Genomic DNA, 17,779 nt, shown 5'->3' with positions numbered 1-17,779 from the left:
TGAGAGAATCAGAGAACTTCTCAGGGGAAGTCATGTATAAACTGAACTCTAAAAAATAACAGAAATCCCTTTATAAAAGGAGGTGTTGTGGTTGGAGAGGGGTCATTCTAGGCCAAGGGACTAACCTATGCAAACCCACAGAAGGATGAGATTGAATGGGAAATACGGGAAAAACGGTATGGATAGTTTAAGGTGAGGGGTGGCAAGGGAGATTAGACTAGCAAAAAGTGTTTCAAGCTGGATTGAGAAGCGCTTTGGATGCCATGTTCAAGAATTAAGTTTTATGTTATAGGGTAGTCGTCTAATTTATTTAGAAAAGGGAGTCACATGACTAGATTTATATTTGCAAATAATTCTGGCAGAAAAACAAGTGATGAATATGAGCAAGAGAGTGGAAATAGGGAGATCAGATGAAAGGTTACTCTCCTCTAATCTGGATGAGGATTATCAAGGATTTGTACCAGACAGGTGGAATCATGTATGCACTACTATCATCCACATAAGAAAATATCCCAGAGAAAGAAGTCTATTAAAATAGAATCACTGAGGGTTTCTCAACTCTGATTGCTCATTAAAAACACTTGAGAGAGTTTTTTTTTAATGGCTATTCAGGTCTCATTCCTTTTTAATTAAATCAGAATCATTAGAGTGAGACCTGGTGTTGGAATTTTTAAAAAGTTCTCAGGTGAGCCTAACATGTGACCAGGGTTAAAAAACTCCAGCACAATTCATAAATGAAGAGTGTAAGGAAAAGAGCTCTGAGTGTGGCTGTCCTAACTGTGTTATTCTGGGGCTTTGATAAAACTAATTAATGTGTATTAGCTGTTGATGATACTTCGAACAGTAAAATGACACCTGAAAAATGACCTGTCAACTTACAAAAGTTACTGTGAGCTGATGCTAATTTAAAAAGAAATATGTATTTGCAGAAGAATCAAAGAAATTCATAATCCTCTTCTAAAGCAGGTCAAGCCACACCTTGGTCTAGATCAGAAAAGAGCAATGCTAATTCATAAGTTTGTATCTATTTTATCTTGTTCGGGCCCTATGAAATGTCTAATATAAGCACGCTAGGATGTTAAATGTGTGCCAGATACCTGATATTTTTGTTGGTTTAATAATAAACATTTATATTACAACGTATAAAGTGGTAAAAGAGACTAAATTTTTTTTTTATTGGAGGTAGGACAGTGAAGTGGTTAAAGACACACATTTGGAAGCCATATAGACCTAGGTCTTGAATCCAGGTTTTGTCACTTAGTAATTGTGGGTTTGAACAAGCAGTCTCACTCATTCAAGCTATAACTTCCTTTCTGTGCAATAGTGATAACAGGAACAACATCATAAGATTGTTTCCAGAGGGGCACTGGGTGGCTCAATTGGTTAAGTGACTGCTTTCGGCTCGGGTCGTGATCCCAGGGTCTTGGGATCGAGCCCCGCATCGGGCTCCTGGCTCAGTGGGGAGCCTGCTTCTCTCTCTCCCTCTGCTGCTCTGCCTGCTTGTGCTCTCTCGCTCTGACAAATAAATAAAGAAAATTCTTAAAAAAAAAGATTGGGGCGCCTGGGTGGCTCAGTGGGTTAAGCCGCTGCCTTCGGCTCGGGTCATGATCTCAGAGTCCTGAGATCGAGTCCCGCATCGGGCTCTCTGCTCAGCGGGGAGCCTGCTCCCTCCTCTCTCTCCGCCTGCCTCTCTCTCTACTTGTGATCTCTCTCTGTCAAATGAATAAATAAATCTTTAAAAAAAAAAAAGATTGTTTCCAGAGTTATACTTTAAAATGCATCTAAAGTCTTTAACATAGTAGCTGACTTCTAAGTATGTGTCTTGGCTCCTGCACTCAAAGAACTAACAAATTAGAGAAGGAATTAAATTGGGCCATGAAAAACTGTGACACATTTAGGTTAGCATTATAGGTTAAAAACAGTACTTTGATGGTTACATCAGATAGGATCCTAACAGCTTCAGATAATAAAAACCATATTTAACTGTCTTGAGAAAAAAGCACATCTACTGAAAGGCTATCAGAGACTCAAAGATTCTGAAAGAAGCTAGGGACAGGCTTAGAAAAAAAAAAAAAGCAGAAACCCAAGGAACTGCCATGGACCAAGAAGCAGGAGGCCAATGGTTTCTTAACAAGAATAGTCAGAATAGACATTGCTGCTTGAGGATACCAACCAGGCATGAATTCTAAACACATATTTGGGAACATTGTCTCCCTCCAACAAGACCTCCTATAATGGAAAGACCTCCTGCACCAAATGGAGAAAGTGCCAACAGATGTAGGACAATCAGGAAACAAAACAAAAACAATGTCCATCTTGAACACTAACAGGCATTGTCCTGCACAATGCCAGTCATTGAGGGCTTTAGATAGAGTCTCATTAATCTTTACAACCATTATATGAGGAAAATAGTCTTATTACCACAACTATTTTGTAGATGAGGAAACCAAGTCTCAGAGAGGTTAATTTGCTTAAGGTCACACAACCAGCAAGTGGCAAAAAAAGAAATTCAAATCCAGAAAGTTCAGTTCTAGACACTAGGTATATAGCTACTAGTTCCTCCAAGAGGAAGGAAAGATCCAACCACATCTGGCTAGATCACAGAAGATATTATCATGGAGGACTTTTGAGCTTTAGAAACTATCTGTCCATTCAACCATTCATCCATTCAAATACCCATCCAGGTATTTGGTATTTTATCTATTTTAAAAAATAGGCAGTAAAATTTTTTTACATAGGTCACCAGGGTGGCTCAGTCAGTTAAGCATCTGCCTTCTGCTCAGGTCATGATCTCAGGGTCCTGGAATGCAGCTCCATGTTGGGTTCCCTGCTCAGCAGGAAGTCTGCTTCTCCCTCTCCCTCTGCCCCTCCCCTTGCTTGTGCTCTAGGGCTATCTTTCTGTTTCTGAGATAAATAAATTAAAATAAACCTAAATAAATTTTTACACAAGTACTAAGTACTTGTTAGAGGAAGAATTAGAAGATACCAGTTAAGGAAAAAGTAGAAAATTAAAATTTCCATATTTTTGCAATCCAAGGATAACCATATGTTGGTGACTAGTATTCTTCATTGAATACATAGGTGCATTTTTTTTTTTTTTTTTTTTTGGTCTTACAAAAATAGACTCATACGGTTTTAGGAACTTGCTTTTTCCACCTAACAATATATAGTGAATATCTTCTCAAGTTAATAAAAATGTCTCTACAACAATAGCTTTTAAATTGTATGGTCTCAGGGCGCCTGGGTGGCTCAGTGGGTTAAAACCTCTGCCTTTGGGGCGCCTGGGTGGCTCAGTGGGTTAAACTGCTGCCTTCGGCTCAGGTCATGATCTCAGGATCCTGGGATCGAGCCCCGCATCGGGCTCTCTGCTCAGCAGGGAGCCTGCTTCCTCCTCTCTCTCTGTCTGCCTCTCTGCCTGCTTGTGATCTCTCTCTGTCAGATAAATAAATAAAATCTTTAAAAAAAAATAATAAAATAAAACCTCTGCCTTTGGCACGGGTCATGATCCCAGGGTCCTGGAATCAAGCCCTGCATTGGGCTCTCTGCTCAGCGGGGAGCCTGCTTCCCCACCCCCCTCTCTCTCTCTGCTTGCCTCTCTGCCTGCTTGTGATCTCTGTTAAATAAATAAATAAAATCTTAAAAAAAAATAAATTGTATGGTCTCAGGATCCTTTTATATGCTTAAATATTGGGGACCTTAAAGATCTTCTGTTTATGTAGGTTTTATCTATTGATATTTACATTAGAAACTAAAACTGAGAAAAATTTTAAATGATCTTTTAATTTGTTCAAAATAACAATTATCAACCCAATACATGTTAACATAAACATTTTTAATGAAAAATAAGTTTTCAAAAAAACAAAAAAAGAATTATTAAAAGGCATGGCAATGGGGGCACCTGGGTGGCTCAGTCATTGGGTGTCTGCCTTCAGCTCAGGTCATGATCCCAGCGTCCTAGAATCGAGCCCCACATTGGGCTCCCTGTTTGGTGGGAAGCCTGCTTCTCCCTCTCCCACTTCCCCTCCTTGTATTTCCTCTCTCACTGTCTCTCTCTCTCTCTCTCAAATAAATAAATAAAATCTTTTAAAAAAAAAGTATGGCAATGTTTTACATTTTTGGAAATCTCTAACAGAAGACAGCTGGGTTCTCATAGCTACTTCTGTATTCAATGTATTGTGATATGTTGTTTTGGTTGAAATATATAAGCAAAATTGGCCTCACACAGATACATAGTTGGAAAGGGGAGGAATATTTTAATGGTGTTTTCATATAATTGTGGATATGCTTTGAAACTGCAGCAGAACTGGGAAAACAGTAAAAGCTTAAAGATCAATTCAATGTGTAATCTAAAAGCATATTAATTAAATTTTGTACTCCGTTAACATTAAATTATTTTGGTCTATTTAGCAATGTGAAGAGATCTTTCACCCATACTTTATAGTATCTCCATTTGTCATATAGAAAATATCTGTTCAGGGGCGCCTGGGTGGCTCAGTGGGTTAAGCCTCTGCCTTCGGCTCAGGTCATGATCTCAGGGTCCTGGGATCGAGCCCCACATGGGGCTCTCTGCTCAGCAGGGAGCCTGCTTCCCCCCTCTCTCTCTGCCTGCCTCTGCCTACTTGTGATCTCTCTCTCTCTGTCAAATAAATAAATAAAATAAAATAAAATAAAATAAAGAAAATATCTGTTCAGGGGCGCCTGAGTGGCTCAGTGGGTTGAGCCGCTTCCTTCAGCTCAGGTCATGATCTCAGGGTCATGGAATCAAGTCCCGCATCGGGTTCTCTGCTCAGCAGGGAGCCTGCTTCCCTCTCTCTCTCTGCCTACCTTTCTGCCTACTTGTGATCTCTGTCTGTCAAAATAAATAAATAAATAAATAAAAATCTTAAAAAAAATAAAATATCTGTTCAATGAGTTATACAGATCTTCCAAATGTCAATGTATTTCATAATACATTATTTTAAAAATCACACATTAATATGACCAATTTCCTTGGGACTTTGTCAAACTCACAGTGGCAGATATGTTCTCTACAGAATGTTCCTTGAAAGCTCTAATTGTAAAATGGACAACAAAAACTGTTTTCCTTGAAGAGAAAGACTTTCTTGTTCATATTTGAGAAAATGCCTGTCAAATACCTAAGTCTGAATAACCCTGCATATCTATTATATTTTTTATAAAGCTTTTATTAGTCAAGTAAGTTCATTGTCTGTTCAAATTTTGCTAACACAAACTTGATATGATGAAATTTTCATAAGTAATGTACACATAATTGTTGAGAACAAGTGAATTAAATAGATGTAAGTAGTGTTAGGATTTTTTCCTTTGGTGCCTGTGGTTCTTGGTCACTTTGCTTTGAAGAATGAAGAGGTAGGCAGAGTGGTGGGCAGCAATGCAAGGTCTATTGAGTGATAATGAAGCAAAGTTTGAGTGATAGTACCAAGCGCCCAAAGAGGGAGGGGACCTGAGAGAGTTGCCTGTCACTTATTCTTGTAAGTGAATGTGATATTCCACATAAAAATGGCCGGTTCACCTAGCAACTCAAGTATTTCTCCTCAAGTCAACTATCATACTTTTATACACAGAAGAAAAGGTTTATGTATGCTTCTCATTTCATCATACAGAACATTTAAAAGACTCTCAGGTTGAGATTTAATATATTTTTACTGCTTCATCAAAGACATCGGGAAAAATGCTTTAAATTCTTTCTTTTCCCCCCCTTAACTGCAAGAGCGTGGTGGTCAAGAAATGACTTCTAGATCGCTTTGGTGATTTGTTGAATTTGATGCCCCTGCTTTTATTTTGTGCTAAGGGGCCAGCAGTTTCACCCACCATTTCTTCTGCAGCAGTTAGTACAAATACCACATGGTTAAAAAAAAAAAAAAAAAAAAAAAAGCACATAACTCCTTTGTTTATTACCATAAAAATTTTCACCTCACGAACTTCCTAAATTTTGGTAACGCTCAGAGTCTGTGGACCACACTTTGAGAATCAATGTTCTACAACATTTTTAATGGCTGTAGAAAAATTACATTTTATGAGTGACCACAGTTTATTTAGCCAGTGTCCTTTAATTGAGGATATTTGAGTATTTTTAATTTTTCTCCATTACCAGTAATGACGTAGTTTAAACTTCATTTGCATCCTGAATTATATCTTTAGGATACGGCCTTAAAAATAGAATAAATGGGGGCGCCTGGGTGGCTCAGTGGTTAAAGCCTCTGCCTTTGGCTCAGGTCATGATCTCAGGGGCCTGTGATCGAGTCCCACAGTGGGCTCTCTGCTCGGCGGGGAGCCTGCCTCCTCCTCCTCTCTCTCTCTCTGCCTGCCTCTCTGCCTACTTGTGATCTGTCAAATTAAAAAAAAAAAATCTTAAAAAAAATGGAATAAATGGGCCAACAGAAAGCATTTAAGAAAAAACAGCTTCTGAATATTGTCTTCCTATAGGTTTACTAATGTACACGTGTATTTTACATAACAATGAGTATCCTTTCAGCTTACCAACATGGTGGTTATTTTTTTCTTAGGATTTTATTTGAGAGAGAGAGAGTGATCGTGCACTAGATGGGGGAGAGTCAGAGGGAGAAGCCAATTCCCTGCTGAGCAGGGAGAGGGTTGCAAGGCTCCATCTCAAGACCCCTGGATCAGGACCTGAGCCAAAGGCAGACTCTCCACCCACTGAGCCACCCAGGCGCCCCATGGTGGTTATTTTTAAGTAAAAACAAAACCTGACCAAATTTACAGCAAAAAAAAGGAACCTCATTTTAGTTTGCATTTATCTGCTTATTAGTTAGGTTTTTTTCATGTTTATAAAAGTTAGTGAGTTGCATATTTACGTATTTTGCCCATTTTTCTATTGATACAGTCTTCTTTGGTATTGGTCTGTTATGAATGTTGCAGACATTTCTTCCCAATTTTTGTTTACTTTTTAACTTTGTATAGTTTATTTTTGTATATATTTTAATTTTGATTAAATTATCTATCAGTCTTTTTATATTTTCTGCCTTTGGTGTCATGCTTTAGTTAAAAAGCCTCCTCCAAAAAACAAAAAAATAAACAAAAAAGGTTCCTCCATCCCAATATTATACAAATATTTACTTATTTTTTGTAGTTAACTCTTCAGTTCATTAAGAATTATTTTTATACGTATAATTTGAGGTATAGATTAATCTCTTCCCAATAGTTAACCTTTAATTCCTTTAAGAATGTTAGATTTATCGTTATTTTCCCTTTTGCTAAAAATATACTATTAAATTGGTTTGTAAACAATTTAAAATTTAAAACAATACAGATCAATCTAAAGTAGTTCTTGACCAACTTTTTCCTATCCTCAGAGTTATTATTAGTTTGCTCTTTTCCTTTTCAGACTTTTCCCTTCACATTTCAAAGCACACAACTGCAAATAATACAGTTTGCGGCAACTTGGGTTCCTTCCCCTCATTTAACTCATCCTTATTTTTCCACGATGGCCTACCTTGTTCCTTTTGACACCAACGCATGGTGTTCCATAATGAGCATGACCATGTTACATTTTGTTTTCCCTCTACCGATGCAAGACTACAAGGTTTCAATTTTTAATATTCACCACCTCTCCTCAAAGCGGCTGGGGCCTGAGCTTTCTTGTGCGCATGCGCAAGTGGCCAAGGTCTACATTCCTAAACATGGAATAGCTTTGAGTATTTTTTTTTTTTTTTTCATTTTGTGGGTTCTAAGGAACCATTACGGGTACGTAGGGCGACAAACGCCCCCAGAACAACACAACCCGGCCTGAACGAGACGCAGACTAGGTTCTCAGCCCCTGACAGTCTTCCTCCTTCCAAAATGGACGCTGAATTTATTTTTTACCTCGCAGATGCAACAGTTCACAGCAACGAAACCAGATGCACTACCATTCAGGCACCGGGGATTACAACTAAGAAATTAGGGGAAGAAAAACCTTCAGCCCTACCGGCCGTGACGCTTGCTTCCGGGAAGCGGACCGGAAGCCACTCCTCGATTCTGCGTCAAACCCGACTTCAGGGGCCGTCGTAAAAGTGTCGCCCCTCGTTTCTTGGACGGGCCACAGGTTTCCGCTCGTCTCCGGCCCGGGGTCTGGAACTGCGGGTGTCAGTTTCCCTCAAGATGGCGGACGAGGAGGCCGGGGGTGCGGAGAGGATGGAAGTCAGTACGGAGTTGCCCCAGACCCCTCAGCTCCTGGCATCTGTAAGTCCTTGTAGGCAAGTTCCTTTTGTCCCCCCCACTCCCTCCCTACCGCGCTCTGGAGGATGTCGGGCTTCACCCCTTATGGCGGCTCTGGGGAGGGGGAGTCGTATGGATTGATCTGGAAAGAAACCGTCGAATAAAAGTTAGTCATTACCCACATTCCTGCCGACTAAGTCTACGGAATATAATGATTCTGTCATTTATTAGTCGTGACGAGTTCAAGCTTGTCTCTATCCTTTAGTAGAAAGAACTGGTGATGTTATTAGGTGGCCTGGTGTGGGGGCTAAGGCGGGATTAGAGGAAAAGCCATTTTCGCATAGACGCAGTGCCAACCCCTCTTGATGACAGGAATCCAGGACGCTGCACCTAATGTTATATTGCTTAGCTGGCTGGGTGGGGCCTGATAATGGCAGGGAATACTGCCACTGTCAACTCGTCAAGATATGGGGTGTAGGAATTGTAGTGTCTCATTCTGGTGTCTTGAGAACCCCAAGCCTAACCCCTCAATGGAGAAACCCGTCATCTGTCCCTTCTTATTAAAGGTGAAGAAAAAAACCTCCAGACATTTTGAATCAAAGCAGTACTATTAATTAATATAGCAGTCTATACTTTGCCCTTGTATTTTGAAAGAATGGGAAGGCAGAGACAGTGAGCAAATTTGAGTCTATAGTCTGGCCACAGGGAGAAAGCAGATGAGGAGGATAAGAGCTAGGGGGCAATATTGGGGAATGTTCTGGATGTCTCTGGGCATCTAGTGGGGAGATATGCAGGAAATACTCAAATACTGATCCGTGCATGGTATTAAGTTTTATCACTTTGTCTTTATTGCTGTATATAGAAAAGTGTGGGATATACACCTCTTTCTGAAGTATTTTTGTTTGTAGTTTTAATAAATGCATTTTTGGACTGTTTTAATCATTGTTCAGCATTGTTTTATGAGAGAATAAAGTGAGCTCCAGAATTAAGAATCCACCCCAGGGACTGGGGAGACTGGCTGGGAGATAGAAACCAGGTAGGGAGGGAGTTGGAATAAGGGTTTGGCCATAACTAGAGCAATTGCTTGCAACCATCTTCTATCTCATATAGCAGTTAAACCTTGCTTCACTGCCGGTATTGAAGTAGGAAAGCATCTGTTTGAAATGAGAAGGTAGGGAAAATTGAGAAGCACCTGAAACATCTGGTTTTAATGGTAGCTTGTGTGTTCCACATCTTAGAAGCAGTACAGAAATTGTGTGGATAGAAGTGTTACTGTAATTTTGTATTGCCAAAAATGACTAGTGCTTATTTAAAGCTTTGATATATTAATTCCTTCCAGGTGGTTAAGTAAAACCTCATCAGTCTAGACTCTGCTTATTTTTAATTGGACATAATGGTACAGATATCAAGGTAGAATTAGGTTGCAAACTCTTTACTTCAAGAAATACTAGATTTCTTGGGGCAAGGCTGTAGGTTTTACAAAGTAGTGGATAGATGCCAAGAGAAATGGAATAGCCCGAGGGAACTCGCAGTTCAGTGACACAGATAAGACAAATGCTCAAAGAATTTAATACAAGATAGGGTGATATAAGTGGATGAAGACCTGTGACAGGCCTCATGATCACTTTTTTGGCAGATTGCTCTATCTACTTGAGGATTCCAGATATGTCTTTATGTTCCTTTTCTTTTTAAAGCTACTGTCCTCAATTTTATTCTGACAGTGGAGTGGCATACTGGCTTTTCAGTTCACTACTTCTTTGCTGTTAAGTAAAACAAGCTCAGAGATTCTTTAACATTTGAATGATTTGTATTTTAAATCACCATTGGGAAGCAGGGAAAACAAAAATAATAAATATGGGACAGTTACAACATTTTAGAAATCTTACCAACTCCATTAGAGCCTTACTCTTGGTTGTACTTTCCGTTATCCTTAAATCAAACTTTCTTCTTAAACCCCAGATTATTTCTCTGCAATACTGCTATCAAAAACATGAAGGCTGTCAAATTCCCAATATCACCTAACATGCAATTAAGGTGAAATAATAGGTCTGAATTACTGGACATTTATAAAAGTCATTGCTTAAGAATCATTAGGAGTTGATTTTGTAGGTCTAGGGTGGGGAATTTTCACAAGCATGTCCTGCTGATTCCGAAGTCCTGGTCTGTGAGCCACACTTTGAGTAAGACTTAGCTTAGACATTTGGAAATTCTCAATACAGAGTTGACGGTTGAGATTGTGGGAATGGTGAAGATCTTTGAGGAGAAAAGTGTGTGTGTGTGTGTGTGTGTGTGTATGCACACATGATCACATGCACACAAGTTCAGACACAGAGGGAGAGAGGGAGAAGGACTGGGGACAGGGATGATTGAATTTCAGGAATAGGAGATGGAGAAAGGACCAGAGAAGGACATAGAAAGGTAGCAGCCAGGCAAGTAGGTGAGAGTAGTATGATGCCATAGGGTCTAGTTTCTAGAAGAGGGTGGTTTAATGGGTCAAGAAGGTAAGGACTGAGAAAAACTGGGAATTCAGAGAGTACGTGGGGTGGTCTGATAGAACTTTTGCCTTCTGTCTACTTTGACTGGGTTTTCTTTCCTCAGTCAGTCTCAGAAGGTGTCTCCTGGCTTAGCACTTTCTTTTTCCTGTCTATGCCCTCTGCCTATGTGATTTCATCCAGTTCTGTGGCTTTAAATACTGTTAGTATGCATTCTGTTCCCAAATTTACATCTCCAGGTCATCTCACTTCTGAACTTAACGATTCACAAATCCAACTACTTGCCTACTTGATATAGCCACTTGGATGTCTGATAAGTGTTTGAAACAGGGGGAGCAATTAGGGAGTTACTGCTATAACCTAAGCCTTAGCTGATGGTGGTTTGTACTAGAGAGACATCACTAGAGATACAGAGAAGTGGATAGATTTGAGAGAGATTTTGCAGGTATGGTAGAAGCAAAAAGGTTTGCTAATGGATTAGGCATGAGGATAAAAGGGAAGAAGCAAATGACATCTGGATCCTCAGTTTTTGGTTTAAGCATTCATGGCCATGGTTGTGTCATATTCTGAGAGAAAGAGCCAGGTTTGGAGAGGGGAAAGAAGGGAGGCTGATCAAGAATTTTCTTATCCCTGTCTCTGACGCTTCCATAATAGCTCTTGAACACAAACAACTCTGTCTCCACTCCACCTCTCTAGTCGTAGCCACCATCTGTTGCCTAGGCAACTGGAGTGGCCTTTTAACTGGTCTCTTCGCTTCCATTTCTGCCCTCTTCCAGTTTATTTTCCACAGATCAACCAGAGTAATCTTTTTAAAACTAATTCAGATCATGTCAGCCTCCTGCCTAAATCCTTCAGTGACTTCCCATTTTACTTAGAATAAAATCTAAACTCATTACAGGTCTTTCAAGATCCTGCATGATCTGGCTCCTGCATTTCCCCCTCATTTCCTGTTATTTCTTGTCATTTACTGTTAGCCACATTGGCCTGTTAGTTTCTAAAACAAGCACAAGATCTGTCTTGCTCTAGGGCCTGTGCCTTTGCTTGCTGTTCTTTTTCCCAAGAGTGTTTTTCCTCTGCTTTTTCTTGATGCTTACCCAGTCTAAAAGATGGGTTCTTCTTATCCTTCTGTGTGTAAGCACCCTGTTTATTTCCTTTATTGTACTTATTACAATCTGTAATTACTGTGTTGTCTTTATTATTTAAATATCTGTCTTTCCCACCAGAATGCAAGCTCTGTGAAGCCAATGATCATGTCTGACTTGTCCATTGATATATCCCAGTATGTGTTTGAAATAGTAGACATTTATGTACTCTTAATGAATAACTGAGAATCAACATTAGGGATTTATTTTAACAAGATTGGTGGTGATTGGGGGAAGGAGTTGTGGAGGGAGGATGGGAAGAGAAATGAGGAGGCATACTAGGGTAGTAGCTAACATTGGGGTCTAGGCTGAAGGTGGGGTATAGGAAAAGCCAAAATAGGAATTCTGTGGAGAATTGGTGGGATCTGAGTTATTAAAAGTTATGATGTTGACATAAATGGAAGAACTGAACATTGTGGTCCGTAAGGGCTTTTGGAGTTTGAGAACATGGAGGCACATCAGATTTTGTGATGATAGAGCTGGTTAGAGGAGCCTCTGTGCATTCCTGGAGCACCCTTTTCATATTCCTGTTATACACAGCATGTCTCAGACTGTCCTGAGCATTACCTGTTTGCTGTCTGTCTTTCTAGACAATAAACTCCTTGAGCATGAGCTGTTCTTGTTCATACTTGTATCTCCAGTACCTAACACATTGTTTCAGAATTTTTATTGAATGCATGCATGAATGAGTGAATGAGAAGACAATAACCGAGGTGGAGTGCAGGTGAAGGTAATAGGAGTTGAGGAGGTTAAGAGAAAATGAGGCTGAAAGGTTTAAAATTGAAAGGGGAATTAAAAAAATTAACATTATCAAGTTAGATTTAAGTACAATAAAATTCTTCCATTTTAAGTGTTTTGGTTGATGAGTTTTGATGAATGTATACACCTGTGTAACTATTACTAAATTGGGGTACAGAACATTTCCATAACTCCCAAAGGTATATTGTCTCCAACTGGGATTTTTTTTTTTTTTTTTTTTTTAAGTTTAATAATAATCATGCAATAATCATGAAAATCAAGGAAAAATTTGTCTACAATCTCTTATGTGTACTGGATCTTTAAAAGATAAAAATTTATTTTGGTAGTTGATCTTAAGATACTGAGATGGGGCACCTGGTTGGCTTAATTGATGGAGCATGTGACTCTTGATCTCAGGGTTGTGAGTTCGAACCTCATGTTGGGTGTACAGATTACTTAAAAAAATGAAAATCTTTAAAAAATGAGTAAAATACTAAGATACAAAAGAAAGAACATGAAGTTATATATTATTTTCAGTAGTGGTGCTATTTCTTAGAAATTGCAATCTATATCATTTTAGGCCAGAGCACAGCTTTCTGTACCAAAGACACACTTATAATGAGAAAACTAGGATGGAAAACCAAGGTCTTTTGAGTCCTGACTGAAGTGCTTTGTCACCAGATCATAGCAGAGCCTAGTGTATGTTGTTTTTTCATCATTATCTCCTAATTTCTGTTGTGGACAGCTAAGGAAAATTCTGATTTTCAGTATCAGACTCTATAGCCTTAATTATGAAGTTGAGGTGTAAAATTGCAGATTACAGTGATAGATTCAATCCCACTATCTTTAATAGTCTAGGGAAGAATAGTAATTTAGTGTGGATAAGCTGGTGCTGAAGATGGACTGCTTTTGTTTAATAACAGACATTGTCCTGCAAATAAAGAGGTTTTTGTCTTCAATACTGCATGTGGAGACTGTGGGTTGATATGTGTGTAAATCAGTGGTGCAGGATAAACCAATGCAGTGTCCTGACCATTCTCTCTTCATCTGTGCTGGCCTTGAGGGTTATCTCAGATTTCCCTTGCAATCATTTTACCCGTTTCTCTACAGGTGCTAATTGTACACCATCCTCTGTGAAAGTTTTCTTTAAGCTTTTAACTCATTGCCTCAGGTGACTTAAGACAAAATATTAAAACTCTCTAGTCCCAGGTGATTTACTGTGAACTCCTTCATGTTCTTTTAAGGTATTCTGAGTTAACATGCTTCCTGTTGAAGAAACAATTGTTATTTGATGAGTTTGGTTTTTTAAAAGCATTTGGTACAGCTTTTTTTTTCGGTGTTAAGTTGTACCCTGTAATACGCTAAGTGCTTATAGAAATATGCTGTACTAAAGAAATGTTACCGAATGACTCTAGGAGAGTTATTGTGTTTCCCTAAGTGCCTACTTGCTATCTGGGAGTGATATAGGACCAGTCCAGGATGGAGTCTGTTGTTAATCACTTGACTATAATAATTCTCCTTCTAATAGTTTACTTAATGCCATTCTTCAGAACAAAGTCTATTTGACCTGTTTGGAGGAGTGGGGCTTAACTACTTGACTGTGTCTTTATGGATTACTTTTAAAAATCCCTTTGAACTCTTGGTATTTATGGGTAAGCTAGAATGACTTGGGAACAGGAAGAAAAACCTGTTAATTTATCCATTTATTTTTATATGCACACATATTCTACCTTGTAGTCTAAGAAAGGATTTTAGTCCATATTCAAATATATCCAATACAGTAGAAATATAAGATGTTTATTCCACAGTTTAGGAAAGCAGAATTCATTGTTCCAAAGATTTCAAGGAGAGCTTAGAAAATTGGAGCATGAACCTATGATCAGAGAAGAAAACGGAAGAGAATGACTTGGGGACAGAATGCTTTCAGAAACTAAATTTTGACAGTATGCTTGTGTATTATCTTAAAAGAAAAGAGAGGGACCTTATTTGCCACATGATTCTATATTTGACCCTAGCTTATTTTATCAGTGCCATGAAGACATAGTATACTTACTTATCGTATTTACGAACAACACAAAGCTGGCAGGGATAAGAAATACGTTTTAGGACACATATACAAAATATCTCCTTAGTCTGAACATTGCCTCAGAACTAACAAAGTGAAATTCAATCGGGGTGAAAGTATAGCCTTATACCTCGGGTTAGGTATTTGTGTATTGGACCAGGTTTGTCATATGTGATTGTCCTAAGGGTTTTACTTGTCCACAAACTCACTAAGTCATGATATGATGTGGCTGCCAAAAAAAAGAATGTGACCTTTTTGAGTGGTTAAGTATCCTGGATAAGGAAGGTAAGAAATAGTCCCACTTCTCTATACAGAGGCACAATGTGCATGTTCCATAAAAGAGTAATCAACATAGAGAGTGGTCTAAATACCATGGCATTAGGGATGACTGAATGTCATTTCTGGGGATGAACAGATTTCTTTAGTTTCTGTGTTCCAGTGTAGCTCTAGAATAGAGACTGATGGGAGACTTAATAGTTATCTTCATTTATTTGAAAGGTTGTTTGATGAAAGAGCACAGTATATCATATGGATTATTTCAGGCAGTATAGGATAAAAATTCCAGGAGAGTAGATTTTTGTTTAATTATGAGCTGTAAGAATGGACTTTGGCTGAAAGGAAGTGTTCAGACAGGCTTAGGGAACTAATTATTAGATATGTTATAGATAGTATTCCTCATGGGGTAAGCAGTTAAACTAGGGGTTTTGCTGTTATTGTTTGCTTGTTTTTATGAAACTTTATGAATCTGTCCAATAGTTTTACAAGAAAACTTTGTAACCAAAAGATTTCTTGATGGATGGAGATACTCCAATTACACTCATCTAGTACTTGTTATGAACAATCCTAGAGCCTCTAGATTTTGTTACTACCTTAAAACAGAAGAGCTGGGAAAAGAGTTTCAAGGAATCTGAAGCCTCATGGATGTCAGCAGTTGTCTAAAGATGTGTAAGTTGTGGTTTGAACAAAAGGAACATTTTAAAAGTATGTTCCTTTTTCAGAATGATGTTCCCAGACAGGAATCCAAGTCCCTGGGTCAGAGTTGAGAACATATCTTAATCTCCATGGGGATGAGAAAAATGCTTGGAATGTTTGGGAATTTAAATGTTGTGAGAACTTGTTTTTACAGAACAGTCAATTAAGAAAATCCTCTCTGAACTCTAAATTTGAAAAAAAAAAAATTTCCCCCCTCTGGACATTGAAATTAAAGATGCTTAATTTTATTCTTATCTGAAGTGGGTAAAAATACTAAAAACAACCAAATAAATAAATAAGAAAGTCAAATCTGTTCCAGGCATGAATAATTCCTGAACATGTCACCCAGTAAAATACATGCTGTGTAGTTTTTCTTATCTGGAAAAAAGACAAATCTTAGTTGAAAAAGATTTTTCATAGATGTGGCAGTCATCCAGGAAAAAGTCTTCATGAAAGAGTGAAATTATATTTTATCTCCTGTAAGAATTCTATAGTTTTAGAAGGTTTAATGTCAATCAATATTTGCTTTGTTCTCTCTAGCAAGAAATCTATGACATTCAGCAATGACTGAGAACATTTTTTTTCTTTTAAGGGTTTATTTATTTATTTATTTATTCAGAAAGAGGGAACGTGTTGGGGGAGGTGGGGCAGAGGGAGATGGAGAGAATCTCAAGCAGACTCCTCACTGAGCATGGAGCCCGATGTGGGGCTCAACTCCACAACCCTGAGATCATGACCTGAACTGAAATCAAGAGTCAGATGCTTAACCAGGTGCCCCAAGAGAACTTTTATTAAGTATTTGTGGTGGGCCTGTGGTGATACAGGGATTTATTTAAAAGGCAGCATTCCTCACCTCAGGGAATTTATAGTCTGGGTGAAGAGGCTATGTGTACACAGATGAAGATAACTAATGTAGGTACTGAATAAGTACCTCCTTCAGTAAGTGCTGTATTTGAGTTACAGGGGAGAGAAATTGTTTAGGCTGATCAGTGTAGTAGTCAGAGAGGAGTGCCTTGAGTTTGATGGACCTTAAGGAATAACTCAACAGTGGGGATGGAAGGATGGAGAGCTAGTGGTAAGATCACTGACGAGGGCATTAAAGGCATCAACACCCAGACATTCTGGCCAAATCAACCAACAGTATAAAGATAACATTTCAAAGTATTATTTCACACGGTGATGCCTGGGTGGCTCAGTTCGTTAAGCATCTGCCTTTGGTTTAGGCCATGATCTTGGGGTCCTGGGATTGAGTCCCACATCAGGCTCCTTATTCAGTGGGGAGTCTGCTTCTACCTCTGCCTCTTGCTCCCCCTGCTTGTGTGCACGCTCTCTCTGACAAATAAATAAAATCTTTTTAAAAATAAGAATAAAATATTAGTTCACACCAAGATATGTAATGACAGAGATAGAATTTAAGAATATTTAGAGTACACAGGAGTGTTAGGCAGCTGTTAGTGAATACACTTCATTTGGAGGAAAGAAATGAAAGGGAGGCAAAACTATGTTTCTTATTTTGTTTTATGATTAAAATGAAATTGGTTGGTCTTAAAGGTAAATTCAGATGTGTAAGATGTATAAGCACTGTGTGCTTATATTTGGTTGAGTACAATGAGCACTGAACTCTAGGAGTTAGGATACCTAACTTCTGTTCCTGACTATACTATTAATTGGTTATTCGATCTTGGAAAAGACAGTTTATTTCTCCCTGTGACTCAGTTTTTTTCATCTATAAAATGAGAGACTTGAACCAGAATATCCCTCAGGTTTTGGTGACTGTCAAATTTCTCATGTTCTTCGAAGTATTCTTCAAAAACTTCAACTGATTTTGTGCCTTCCATAATTAGATAATACAGAAAATTTTTTTGTTTGGTATATAGCGGTAAATAAACAGGCCTTTTTGGAGAAAAGAACCTTAGGTGTACAACAGAACATTAGATATTCTTTACTTTATAGTTACAGTTGCTGGATTTGTGGAGGAAACAAGTTGTTGGTCTGTGCATACCCTAGAAAAGTTGGGAGTTAGGATACTGGAAGGTACAATTTTTTTTTTTTTAAGTTTTAGAAAAATATTTTTACAATTAAAAATTCCCCTCAAATATGGAAACTGTCACTAAGAATATTATTCATATTAGGTAAGCAAATGTACAGTTTCTGTGAAAATATGCTAAACTCTCACTACCAACTGCTGTTAACAT

General features: G+C 38.5%; 2 protein-coding genes across 2 annotated transcripts in view; one reads left to right on the top strand and one right to left on the bottom strand.

Moving 5' to 3' along the window:
* The window catches only part of TMEM62 (transmembrane protein 62), a 54,511-nt gene extending 46,544 nt beyond the window's left edge, over positions 1–7,967 (bottom strand). Inside the window, exon 1 of the mRNA XM_047739190.1 lies at positions 7,843–7,967. The gene's annotated coding sequence lies outside the window, so the exon portion shown is untranslated. The remainder of the gene's footprint in view (positions 1–7,842) is intronic.
* Positions 7,968–7,994: 27 nt separating this feature from the next.
* The window catches only part of UBR1 (ubiquitin protein ligase E3 component n-recognin 1), a 149,723-nt gene continuing 139,938 nt past the window's right edge, over positions 7,995–17,779 (top strand). Inside the window, exon 1 of the mRNA XM_047739193.1 lies at positions 7,995–8,199. Within this exon, the coding sequence (XP_047595149.1) occupies positions 8,119–8,199 (81 nt within the window). The 5' untranslated portion in view covers positions 7,995–8,118. The remainder of the gene's footprint in view (positions 8,200–17,779) is intronic.

Source organism: Lutra lutra, chromosome 7 (genome assembly GCF_902655055.1).
Source record: "Lutra lutra chromosome 7, mLutLut1.2, whole genome shotgun sequence".
Classification (NCBI taxonomy): Eukaryota; Metazoa; Chordata; class Mammalia; order Carnivora; family Mustelidae; genus Lutra; species Lutra lutra.
The sequence above is the reverse complement of the archived record's forward strand: the minus strand, read 5'-3'. Positions and strand labels throughout refer to the sequence as shown.